The sequence below is a fragment of the Ochotona curzoniae genome, unplaced genomic scaffold (genome assembly GCF_017591425.1).
Source record: "Ochotona curzoniae isolate NIBS_2020 unplaced genomic scaffold, NIBS_Ocur_1.0 contig_2321, whole genome shotgun sequence".
In the NCBI taxonomy this organism is placed as follows: Eukaryota; Metazoa; Chordata; class Mammalia; order Lagomorpha; family Ochotonidae; genus Ochotona; species Ochotona curzoniae.
In genome coordinates, this window is record NW_024465421.1 from 1,243,996 (window position 1) to 1,255,695 (window position 11,700).

At 48.8% G+C, this 11,700-nt stretch overlaps 2 protein-coding genes across 2 annotated transcripts in view; one reads left to right on the plus strand and one right to left on the minus strand.

The window, feature by feature from the left end:
- Nucleotides 1–5,633, minus strand: part of LOC121151426 (S-adenosyl-L-methionine-dependent tRNA 4-demethylwyosine synthase TYW1-like) — a 75,069-nt gene extending 69,436 nt beyond the window's left edge. Inside the window, exons 1-3 of the mRNA XM_040972773.1 lie at nucleotides 5,496–5,633; nucleotides 4,443–4,573; nucleotides 2,495–2,626 (exon numbers count right to left, since the gene is read on the minus strand). Coding sequence (XP_040828707.1) covers nucleotides 2,495–2,626; nucleotides 4,443–4,573; nucleotides 5,496–5,499 — 267 coding nt within the window. The 5' untranslated portion in view covers nucleotides 5,500–5,633. The remainder of the gene's footprint in view (nucleotides 1–2,494; nucleotides 2,627–4,442; nucleotides 4,574–5,495) is intronic.
- A 777-nt stretch (nucleotides 5,634–6,410) lies between these two features.
- SBDS (SBDS ribosome maturation factor) lies at nucleotides 6,411–11,391 on the plus strand. Its single transcript, XM_040972774.1, has 5 exons — nucleotides 6,411–6,655; nucleotides 7,308–7,437; nucleotides 8,270–8,470; nucleotides 9,679–9,843; nucleotides 10,421–11,391. Exons 1-5 carry the CDS (start codon nucleotides 6,528–6,530, stop codon nucleotides 10,547–10,549), a joined length of 753 nt encoding a protein of 250 aa, XP_040828708.1. The 5' UTR covers nucleotides 6,411–6,527; the 3' UTR covers nucleotides 10,550–11,391.
- The last annotated feature ends 309 nt before the right edge of the window (nucleotides 11,392–11,700 follow it).

Here is an 11,700-nt window from a genome sequence, read left to right on the forward strand (position 1 = left end):
CTGGTGCACGAAGCCCTTCAGCGTGTGCAGTCCGCCAGTGTCTCCCGGTAGTCAGCAGCAGAGCTGGAAATTGGGGGGTGGGAAAGGGTAAGCATTTGGGCTCAGAAATTGCAGTAGGGCTCAAAGACAAAAGAAGATTTTGGCCAAACCTGAAGGAAGCAAGGGAGCAAGGCAGGAGGCAGAGGGAACATTGAGTGCACAGCCATGAAATATGGGGCACACTCAGCCAGGAGGTTAACAGGACATGAGAAGGAGGACCAGGTAATGGGTGATGAGGGGAGCTAGCAGGGAGCCACGCGTGCAGGACCTCTTGGCCATCATGAGGACCTGGGCATTTCCTGAGTGCAGAGGGGCATCGTAGGGATGCAGGTGGCTGGGAACATGGGGATTTTATCTAAGCTAATGTCACTGAGGATGGTGAGCTGAGAGTATACAGGACTCAGTGGAGGCTGAGCAGAACTCAGCCGAGGAAACTGGTGGGAGCTGACCGCAGTAACCCAGACAAAGCACAACATTGGCTCAATGGTGAACACGTTGAGTGCAGGTTAGAATCTGCCTCTTTTCTGCAAGCGGAACAGGACCTGCTGACAGATTAGATGTACACTGTGAGTGAAACAGCAGTCAGGGATGAGTGCTGGGGCGGAGCAGGCTAACATCCTGCTCCCCACACCAGCTTCCCATATCAGACGGCCAGACTGAACACTGCCTGCTCTGCTTCTCATCCAGCTCCCTGCTAACACACCCAGGAAGCAGCAGTTCATGGCTCAGGCAGTTCAGCTCCTGCCACCCCGCCCCCCCCCACACACACACGGGAGACCCAGCTGGAACTCCTGGTTCCTGCCTGCACCCTGCCCCACCTCCAGTGGCCACCTGAACAGTGGACGGCCAAGGAAGATCTCTGCCAATCTCTCTTCTTCTCATCCTTCTTTCTCCCATATTCTCTTCCTTCTTTTCCTAATTTCCCTTCTCTCTTGTACTTCAATTTGCCATTCACATAAATAACACTTTATTTTAAAAAAGGAAAACAGGAGAAGTCAATGGTTTTTAAAGTAGACAAATGGGAGAATAAAGTTAAAACACATTGAAATGGTAAAGGCTGTTTAGGTAGCACAGGTTTGAACATATTGATTTTAAGATGCTTACTACATATTCTCATGAAAAAAAAAAAAAGGCAGGCAACCAAAAACGAAAAATCACATGAGTTCCAACTAGAAGCATAAAACCACGAATCAGCAAGAACACAGTGAGAACATACGGCAGGGAGAAAAAGAGAAAGCAAATGGATCAGAGACTGAAGCAGATATTCAAAAGGACACTCCTTAATTATGAACAATCTCAAAGAAAACATTCCGAAAAAGAGCTTTGAGATGGAAACCTAAGACTTCAGGATGAAAAGCATCAAAGGAAGATTTTTAGCTTTAGAAACTGCCCACAGGATCCACTCTTCAATGTAACACGGGTCTCAGGAAAAAGAGAGAGAGAGACAGAAAGAAAAAATGTATTCAAGAAATAGTATCAGAATTGACACATGCAAATCTTGAAAACAAAAGTGCCCAAGTATCCAGAACATGGCTGCGAACAGCCAAACCAGTTACCTGCAGCCGTAGAACCCTCCACAATAATACATAATGAATGGTCCCTGATTTTCTGTTTTGATAATTCATTTTCATGCCAGCCTTACTAAGAATCCTTTCCTAGAAACCACTGAATAGCTGTGACCACACAACTAAGAAGCTGGCAGTTCCTAGATGCCGCTACAGCGTGGAAAGCATCTTTTAGCTAGGTATTTGCATGTGTGTCTACTTGAACACTCTACTAACACAAGTCAAAGCTTAACTAAACAGAAGGTCAAGTTGTGAAAACCAGGGACACTGGGACTCTGCTGCTGCCAGGCTCTGCTCGCTATCCTCGACTACTACTCACACAGGAACTACTAAGGGCACTGTCTCCACCCTGTTGAAGCAGAAGAAAGAACAGAACAAAGAGGCTCACGTCAGTGACACCCTGGCACCAACAATCAGCAGTCACCGGACACAGAGGGGAAACTTGAGGCCTGCGGTGTGGCACAGCAGGTTAACGCTTCCCTGTTACAACATCCCAGGGTGGAATGCTCAGAGTCCCAGCTGCTCTGCTTCCATCCCAGCCCTGTTAACGTAAGAGTGGATGACTGACAAGTGCTTAGGCCTCAGCCATGCGTGTGGGACCCAGACGGAGTTGCAGGGTCCCGGATTAGGTGTGGCCCATCCCTGGCCACTGCGTCCATCTGGGGAGAAAACTAACAGATGACAGTCCTGTCACTCTTCCTTTCAAGTGAACAGGTAAATCAATCTTAAGAAAAGAAAGACAAAACTCACACGCCAGGAGGAAAAAAATGTGTGTAATGCAAAAAGGGCGAGACTAACGACTACAAGACTAATTCAGCTTGCTGCCTAGGCCTCAGGATTTTCTGCAAATGTCATGCCATCAGAGGACAAGGACCATCTGCTGCTCTTACCTTGGCCGTACCAGTCTGGGAACCATAGAAAATCTTCACTCCAGACACAAAGCTGTCCTTCCTCGGAAGGGAAACAGAACCATTGGTCAACAGTTCTGGGCTCGTTTTTGAAGTGGGTTTCACCTGTGAGTTCTGCGCCGTAAGGATGAAGAGTTACACACACTCAGAGTCTGAAAATTTGTCTCATACTTCACAAAAGATGAAAGCTAGCAGGTACCAATCCACTTTTTATCCTCTCCACCTTTCTGGTTGGACTTCTCAGGTATTAATCCCTCGGTGTCATTGTAACCATGTTTTTTAGAGGTAGGACCCAACTTTTTGTAACCACAGTCACTGCCATTCCCTCTAGGGCCAATGATCCAGTCATCCCTCAGTATGGACAGAGGACTAGTTCCTGACACACTGAGGCTACCAAAACCACAGATGCTCAAGCCCTTTACAGAAAACGGCCTGGTGTTTGTATAACCCACAGGTACCCGCCTATAGGGGTTAGACCACCTCTAGACTTGTTTAAACTAACATCCAATGCAAATGTTACATAAACACCTGTTAGGCCTTACTGCTTAGGTACTGGGGTGGGGAACCTTTTTTCCTGGGGAGTGTTGCCTCGGTACTCACAATATCATATGTAGGAAAAACAAAATGATCAACTTAAAAATAGCCCTGGGATAGATTTACTGAATTTCGATTTCCAACAGCAGTTGTCTTAGCAGGACTAGACTAAGTTGTTTTGCCTGACCAGATAGGCCCACCTCTGGAATAGGGGCAGGAAAAAGTCCATACACGATCAGTTCAGCCTTTTTCTCATAGTTTGGATGCACAGTCAGTGGAGCCCATGGAGGTATACCATCCTGCTCTCCTTTCCTGTACAGTGTGTTTTATAACCGCAGGCTCTTACTTTCTGAACTGTACTTAGTAAAAAAAAAAAAAAAAAAGGGAGAGAATATCACCCTTAAAAGCTGTAACAGATTTGTTTTTCTAATGAAGGGTTAATTCCTCATGACAAAAATCTTCCTAGAACTGAAGAATGACACATCCATGAAATAATTCCACCCAAATAACTTTGCATCTAAAAAATTTCGAAAATATTGTTAACTACTTAAAATGTCTGGGAACCAAATATAAATGCAAGGTGAAATTCCATTTAGCCTATCTCTGTTCTCACGGAACCTCAGATAATATACAAGATAAACTCCCCATAAAATCTGATGTATAAACATTCTCATATTTAAGAAACCCCTCTTCTGGAGCTGGCATGCTGGCATAAGGCTAATCCTCTGCCACAAGCACCAGAATGCCACACAGGTACCAGTTCCTGCCCAGTGGTTCCACTTCCCATCCAGCTCTCTGCTTATAACCTGGGAAAGCAGCAGAGGAAGGCTCTAGTCCCTGGGCCTCTGCACCTAATAAGGTTTCAATCCTGGACCCGGTGCGATAGCCTAGAGGCTAAAATGCTCACCTTGCATGCTCCAGGATATCATATGGGTGCTGGTTCTAATCCTGGCAGCCCCGCTTCTCATTTAGCTCCCTGCCTATGACCTGGGAAAGCAGTCGAGGACAGACCAAAATGTTGAGACCTTGTATCCATGTGCGATACCTGGAAGGGGCTCCAGGCTCCTGGCTTCAAATCGACTCAGCTCCAGCCGCTGCTGCTGCTTAGGGAGTGAATCATTGGATGGAAGATACTTCTCTCTTTCTCTCCTCCTCTCTGTATATCTGACTTTACAATAAAAATAAACCTTTAAAAAACAAAAAAAGGAAGGAAGGTTTCAACCCAGAAGAAGCTCCTGGCTTCTGATCAGCTTAGCTTGTGTCATGGCAGCCATTTGGCGAATGAGCCAGCAGATGGACGATCTCCGTCTCCCCCTCTGTCTGGAAAATGTGACTTTCAAATAAAGACACATTTTTTTTATAAATAAATAAATACATAAATAATATCTCTTCTTACCTGCTTCCTCATGACAATCTGGACACAGACCCAAAGGCCAATGCCCAAGGCAAAGCCCCAGTAAATGTAAAACCTGTTTATCCATAAGGACAGTAACGATATGGAGAAGTCCCAAGCATCCAAAGAAAGATCTAAGATTAAAAAGATACATCCATGTAACTTCACTGAAAGTACTGAAAAAAAAGATGTTCACGCTTTCAAATAAAAAAATTTTTTTCAACTAACAAATGTATAGACAATACCGACCCAACGAAACGGGGCATAGCTGTGGCACAGCACGTTAAGCTACCACCCGCAACATCGATGGCATCCCACAGGGGCCAGGTTGAGAGTCCAGGCTGCCCCACTTCCAATCCAGCTCCCTGCCAATACGCCCGGAAAGTTACAGAGGGTGGTCCAAATGCTTGGGCCCCCACAGCCATGTGGCAGACAGGATGAGGCTGCTCGTTTCTGCTGGCCTTGTCCCTCTGGTGTGCTCATTTGGGGAGTGAACCGGGGGCTGGAAGATTCTCTTTTACCACAGTGATGTTGCTAACTACGAAAAGCAATAAGGGATCATCGTACTTTCACTTGGGCATCACCATTTGGATATCAGAACACACGGTGAAAGCAGCAAGTGGAGTAAGTGAATTTTATTTTGAGATGCTTGCTCCATTACAAAAAAATAAAATAAAATAAAAAGTAGTAAACATACTAATACCCTCTTCTCTAACTGCATGTTTAAAGCACCAAGGCCACCTGTCACTGGTTCTCAAAGGACCTGACGACCTGCTTCTTGAAGGGAGAGAGGCAAGACCCGGCCTCAACTGGAACCTGGGAATCTCATACTCAGGGTTTCCAGGTTCTCGTCCACCCTGGAAACACTGCAGGTCCCCAGCACGTGGGTGAGGGCGACCGTTTTCTCCTACCGACTTGGGGTTGGCGACATGGTTTCTGTGTAAATTCACCCTCACCCTCTGTCCTAGCGTTACCCGGCCCAGCAGGGAAGGTCCCCTGTGGTCCAGCAGATGGCGCCGCTCGGGCCCCACAGGCCGGGTCGGCCAACGTCCTTACCCATGCTCCTCAGATCCAAGCCCGGGGCGCGAGCCTGGAAAGCCTGCTGACCAGCGCGGGCAGCGGGACTCGGTCTCTCAGTGTGAGGACCTCTCTGTAAGGAACGTCCAGAGCCGCCAAGCGGGGGCAGCCATGCCACCCTCAGGCCCCTCCGGATTGGCTCCGAGAGGAAAGCGGAGCGCTCCTGGCAGACCTCTGATTGGCTCATAGACGAGGGGCGGGTCAAGGCTGTATCACCTCCCAGAGCGCTAAGCTGGAGAGCCAGAGACCAACCGGCCTTGCTTGGATTGGCTGACAGTAGAAAGGGGCGGGCTCGCTGGAAGGTCCGCCTGTAGAATTCGGAGTCCCGATCAGGAAGTCCCGCCCACAGTGCTTCCCAGGCCCAATCGGGAAAGAGGGCTCCGAGCCCCGAAATGATTGGCTAGAAGTGCAAGGGGGCGGGCACGGAGGCCTGACCAGATTGGCTCCGAGAGGAAAGGGGCGTGCCTGGCGGGAGGTAGAGTTAAGCAAGGTTGCAGGCTGCAGAGAGAACACGAACAGGAGATGGGATACCGGCACCTTGGCACACGGGAATGCGCACAAGAGCGGTCATGACACACGTTTTTCTGACTTTTATTGGAATAAAACGCTTTCGTAAAGAAGGATAGCGTGGTTGTGGTTCCTGAACGCCGCAGGAACTAAGTAAGCATCCCCCGGGTTGTTTCTACCCCGGTGCTCGCAACATGAAGCGCCAGTCTTTTGGCCTCTACGGCTTCCTAGCTGGGCGTAAATTTACGCCTGAAAAGAGCGCCTCGTTTTCCAGTCGCGCGAAGATGTCGTCACACGTACTCCGCGCAGGCGTGGTTGCTCCCTCTGCTTCACTCGGCGAGCGCGCCGCCTCTGACGCCTGCGCAGTGCCTCCGCCGGGAGTGCGGTGACGCGTGCGAGGTGCGCCAGGCGAAGATCGTTCCAAGGCGACTCGGGCGCCGCCGGGGCGTTACCGCGAGGGGCTGAGGCCGCCGAGGCCGGGCGCAGCGTGTGCGGGCCGCTACCATGTCCATCTTCACCCCCACCAACCAGATCCGCCTGACCAATGTGGCCGTGGTGCGGATGAAGCGCGGCGGCAAGCGCTTCGAGATCGCCTGCTACAAGAACAAGGTGGTCGGCTGGCGCACCGGCGTGTGAGTGGCTCTCGGTCGGGGACCCTGGCAGGACCCGGTAGTGTCACAGGCGTGGGCCCGAGCCGGACCCTGGCAGGACCCGGTCAGTTCGTGGGCCCGAGTCGGACCCTGGCAGGACCCGGTCAGTTCGTGGGCCCGAGCTGGACTCTGGCAGGACCCGGTAGTGTCACAGGCTTGGGCCCGAGCTGGACCCTGGCAGGACCCGGTCAGCCCGAGCGGGAGCTTGGCGGTGGAGGCAGTGCAGGCAATGGAAGAAGTCGTCCTTCCCGGGCTTAGGCTCCTCTTTGGTTTGGAGTGGTTCGGGTGGATGGGTTGGGAGTTTGTTTTTGCTGTCTTTGTAAGAGCTGACAAGCCAGGCACTCCCTGTAACTGTCGTGACTTAGACTGGGAATCTGGTCTCCCAGGTGACGGATCAGAGTTCGGGCACAGGTGGTACAGGCGGTGTCGCTCACACCCCAGGAGCCTGGCGGCGTCCCTCAGTTCCCCTCTGCCGACAGGCATTCCACAGCCGGTGTTCCCTGGACTCCCGGGACACTCCCGTCCCTGGAGCAGCTCCAAGCTGAGAGAGGGAGGCTTGTTCAGGCGGTATTCCCTGTCGGTGCTGTGTGTCTTCGAGTGTTGTTCACGTAGGACTGTCGCTCCCGCCCTCCAGGGAGAAAGACCTCGATGAAGTTCTGCAAACCCACTCGGTGTTTGTGAATGTCTCGAAGGGTCAGGTTGCAAAGAAGGATGACCTCATCAGCGCGTTTGGAACCGACGACCAGACTGAAATCTGCAGACAGGTGCGCTCTGCCGACTGCAGTGCTAACCAGCCCTCACGCTTATGTACACATGTTGGAGTATGCAGTTTGTAGGGGGGGGGAAGAATGGTTCCCATGCGATTATATAGGCTTAAGCAGCATCGCTTTTTTATTGATAACTTTTTAAACTTTTCTTTGTTTGAAAGGCAGAGTTCCAGAGAAAGAGACAGGGCTTCCGTCTTGTGGTTCAGTCCTCAGATAGCTGTGACGGTCCAGGCTTGGCCAGATGCTAGCCAGGTAGCTGGAACTGCATGCAGGCCTTCCCCGGGTGGGTGCAGGTTCCTGAGTCCTTGGATCACCTGCCGCTGCTCTCGCGGTGCGTTAGCATGGAGTTGGATGAGAAGAGGATGGCCAGCACTAAGAGCGACGCGATGCTCTCCTAAGTGTTGCTGGCGTCTAAAGTAACAGCTTAACCCTATCCACGGTGCCGTCCTGCTGGCCCCAGCAGCATCGCTTTAATAGTTAAAGCACCTTGTGGGTTTTTTTTTGTTGTTGTTGTTATTGTTTTTTCCCAAAGCTGCAGAACTTGAATGCTCTCCTAAAATACTCCAAAATAAAATGTCAGATGTGTCTTCTGTTAGACCATATGCTGTGACTGTGTTTTCCACTTCTATTCATCTATTCATCTCTGGTTGAGCTTTCCCCAGCATAATCCAGGGTGTCCTTTAAGCCAAGCCCAGGTCATTCCCTGCACACGAGTAACTCAGGAGGACAAGGGGTAGTTTTCTCCCCTGTGACTTGTTCCTTTCGTTAGCAAATGCTGTGTGAGAGAGTGCTTCCTAAAAGCGTTTGGCTTTCTGTGTGTTTGTTTTAGATTCTGACTAAAGGAGAACTCCAGGTGTCAGACAAGGAGAGGCACACACAGCTGGAGCAGATGTTTAGGGACATTGCAACTATTGTAGCCGACAAATGTGTGAACCCTGAAACAAAGAGACCATACACCGTTATTCTCATAGAGCGAGCCATGAAGGACATCCACTATTCGGTCAAAACCAACAAGAGCACAAAACAGCAGGTGAGGGGCCTGAGCCCAACTCCCAGCTTATCCCTGGGCGGGAGTGTTGTTGAGGAAGCCAGCAAAGTAGTGAGTCTGCCGGGAGCAGGTGGGTGAGAGGTTTGTGGGAAGGAAGCGGGTGTGGGAGGAGATCGGGTTCCTTTTCAACTAAACATAAATAAACACTGGACATCAATCCTTGAAAGACAAAACTCAGGTGTTTTAAGGATTGTTGTAACCCCTCTTTTATGTATATATTATTCACATGCCATGAAGTCCTCCTTGTAAAGTGTACAACACCGTGGTTTATAAACACCATTTTCGAAGCTTCCCTGCTGTCTAAGTTGAGGTTTTTACCAATTCAAGAAAAAAAATCTATATGCATTAGTGGTCATTTCCATCCCCCCGTTTCCACAGCCCTTGGCAGCTGTCTCTGTGACACTGTCATGAAAACGGGATGAAATGATATGTGACTTTTCAAGGTTCATCTGTGTATGGTGAGAATCAGTACAGTTTCTTGTTCTGAAGAACTCTGTGGAACTACCACAGCATGTTTGTTCATTGGTCAGTTGACAGGCATTTTAGCCATTATGAATAATCCTATGAAATTTGTTTACATTTTTGTGTGGTCATGTTTTCACAACTCTGGACCTGGGAATGGAACTGCCGGGTCTCAGGAGACCAAGTATTTAAACTTTGTGAAATAGTTGTACCGTTTTCCATTCCCACCATTTAAAGTGCAAGGGCTCCCATTTCTCCACATCCCCTTTTCATGCTCACCCTTTTCATAAGAACCGTGCTAGTGTGGCTGACCATGGCCTTGCTTTGTGTTTTCCCTAGTAACTAAGGACTTGAGGAAACTTTCCATGTGTTCACTCATGCTTTTCCTGTCTCCTTGGGGGTGTGGGGGTTCCACTCAGATTATTTGCCTTTTAAGTATCAACCCATCTGTTTGTTTTTTTTTTTAATTCTGTGTCTTTGTCCTTTATGAAATATGTTTATAAAGATTTTCTTCCATTCTTCGAGTTGCTTTTCTTGATAGTGTATTTGAAGCACAAAGGTTAACTTTGATTGTTTTTGGTATTGTGGTGGTGGCCGACATTCACCAAGATAACACCTCGGCCTCAGCCAGCCGGGTGGCAACGCCGTTGTTTCTCGGCGCTTCATGGACTAATGCAAGAGCGGCGGACAGGAACCTGCAGACATGATCGCCCGTGTCTTTACTGCAGGCTTTGGAAGTCATCAAGCAGCTGAAGGAGAAAATGAAGATAGAGCGCGCCCACATGAGACTGCGCTTCGTCCTCCCGGTGAACGAAGGCAAGAAGCTGAAGGAGAAGCTCAAGCCGCTCATCAAGGTCGTGGAAAGCGAGGACTACAGTCAGCAGCTGGACATGGTAAGGCTCCTGTTGATCTGCTCTGTGGGACCAGAGCAGCGTGTTTCCTAGTCATAAAGGTGTAAGAAAGGCAAGTTGTAAGCAGTAAGGTGTGAACTATCATCACCTGGGGACAGGATAACATTCACAGTCAGGAACACTGGGGGTTTTTGTTTCCTGGTGTCTGTTCAGTTACGATAAGATCAAGTTGGTCACTGTTCATTTTAGATGACACATTGTTCGTGCATCTTTGGAAAGCTTTGCTGGCGCCCATAAGGGATGCTGGCGCCCAAAAGGGATGCTGGCGCCCATAAGGGATGCTGGCGCCCATAAGGGATGCTGGCGGCAGGCAGAGGCTTAACTAACTATGGCATGGCAAAAGCCCATTCTAGCATACACAGGACCGTAGCCCAGCTCCTCCTTTTAAAGCGAGGAACCCAGAGGAGTCTTCACTGAGGGGCCAGAGCTCGAGCTGCCGCCCTGTCAGCTGGAACGTGTGCTGTGCGGTGGGAGAGAGAGAGACTTCGGTAGGCAGAGCGGAGTTTGCTGTGTTGTGTGGCTCGTCTCCCGGTGCCGACCCCAGCGCTCCGTGTTTCAGGTGTGCCTCATTGACCCGGGCTGCTTCCGAGAAATCGATGAGCTCATTAAGAAGGAAACCAAAGGCAGAGGTTCGTTGGAGGTGCTCAGTCTGAAAGACGTGGAGGAAGGCGACGAGAAATTTGAGTGACATCAGCCTCCTGAACCGTGAGACACCCTGGCGGTGGTTCCAGTAGCACTGTCTTATTTCTGCGATCTGCCAGAACCCCCCTCAACCACGGTGTTGGATGTTGTCCATCTTGGGGTGCACAAAAAAGACTTTCCAGTTCAAGTCTAGGAATCAGAGCGTGATTTCGTTTTAATTTATAAATCGGGGTTCGGGCAGAAATGAAAAGTGCAAAATACAGAGTCCAGAGGAACGTCTTGTTGCTCACTCATTTCTTTTTAACTTTCCAAACGAAAGTGATTTGAGACAATTCTTGTGGATAAAACATGAAATTTTGTATTAAAAAGAGGTTTTTTTTGGGGGGGGATGTGTCTGGAACAGAGAATTTGCTAAATATATATATATATATATATATAATGTCTTGATTTCTGTGTAATGAAATCTGTGTGTATAGGAGTAACTGTATCGTGTCTTAATGTGTAACCTGGGTGGTGGCTCCCTGAGTATATGAAAAGATATATATATATAATGACTACAGAATTTAGATAATTTTCCTCAAACATGCTGCCATAACTCAGATTTATCATTGGTAATAAATAAAGTCATTTATTTCTAATTCTTAAAGTTTATAAGATGTATTAATGCAGTTTAAATTTTATGCAATTAATAAAACCACTCTTATTTTTAGTAAGCTGTAACTGGTGTTTCTGGATGGTTCCTGAACTCCATTCTTTCCTGTTTTCTCCTTTGGTAGGATTGGAATGTTGTTAGGAAAACTAAATAAGTGGTTAGAACAGGCCCTGCCGGGCCCAGCTCGGTAGCCTAGTAGCTAAAATCCACACCTTGCATGCCTCAGGATCCCATATGGGCACTGGTTCTAATTCCGGCAGCACCATTTCCCGTCCAACTCCCTGCCTGTAGCATGGGAAGGCAGTCGAGGATGGCCCAAAGCCTTAGGACCCTGCACCGAGTGGGAGACCTGGAAGAGGTTCTGGGCTCCTGGCTTTGGATCGGCACAGCTCCAGTCATTGCAGTCACTTAGGGAGTGAATCAACAGATAGAAGATCCTCTCTGTCTCTCTCCTCTCTCTATATCTGACTTTGTAATAAAAAAAAAGAACAGTACCTGCTAAATCTTAGGTTTTATTAGAACATATCTGAAGCCCGCAGCACTTC

Excerpts from the sequence above, each read along its gene's own strand:
- SBDS (XM_040972774.1), top strand. The coding sequence starts at position 6,528 with ATGTCCATCTTCACCCCCACCAACCAGATCCGCCTGACCAATGTGGCC. Across the intron at positions 7,438-8,269 it reads AGACTGAAATCTGCAGACAG|ATTCTGACTAAAGGAGAACT; the intron begins GTGCGCTCTGCC and ends TGTTTGTTTTAG. Across the intron at positions 8,471-9,678 it reads ACAAGAGCACAAAACAGCAG|GCTTTGGAAGTCATCAAGCA; the intron begins GTGAGGGGCCTG and ends TCTTTACTGCAG.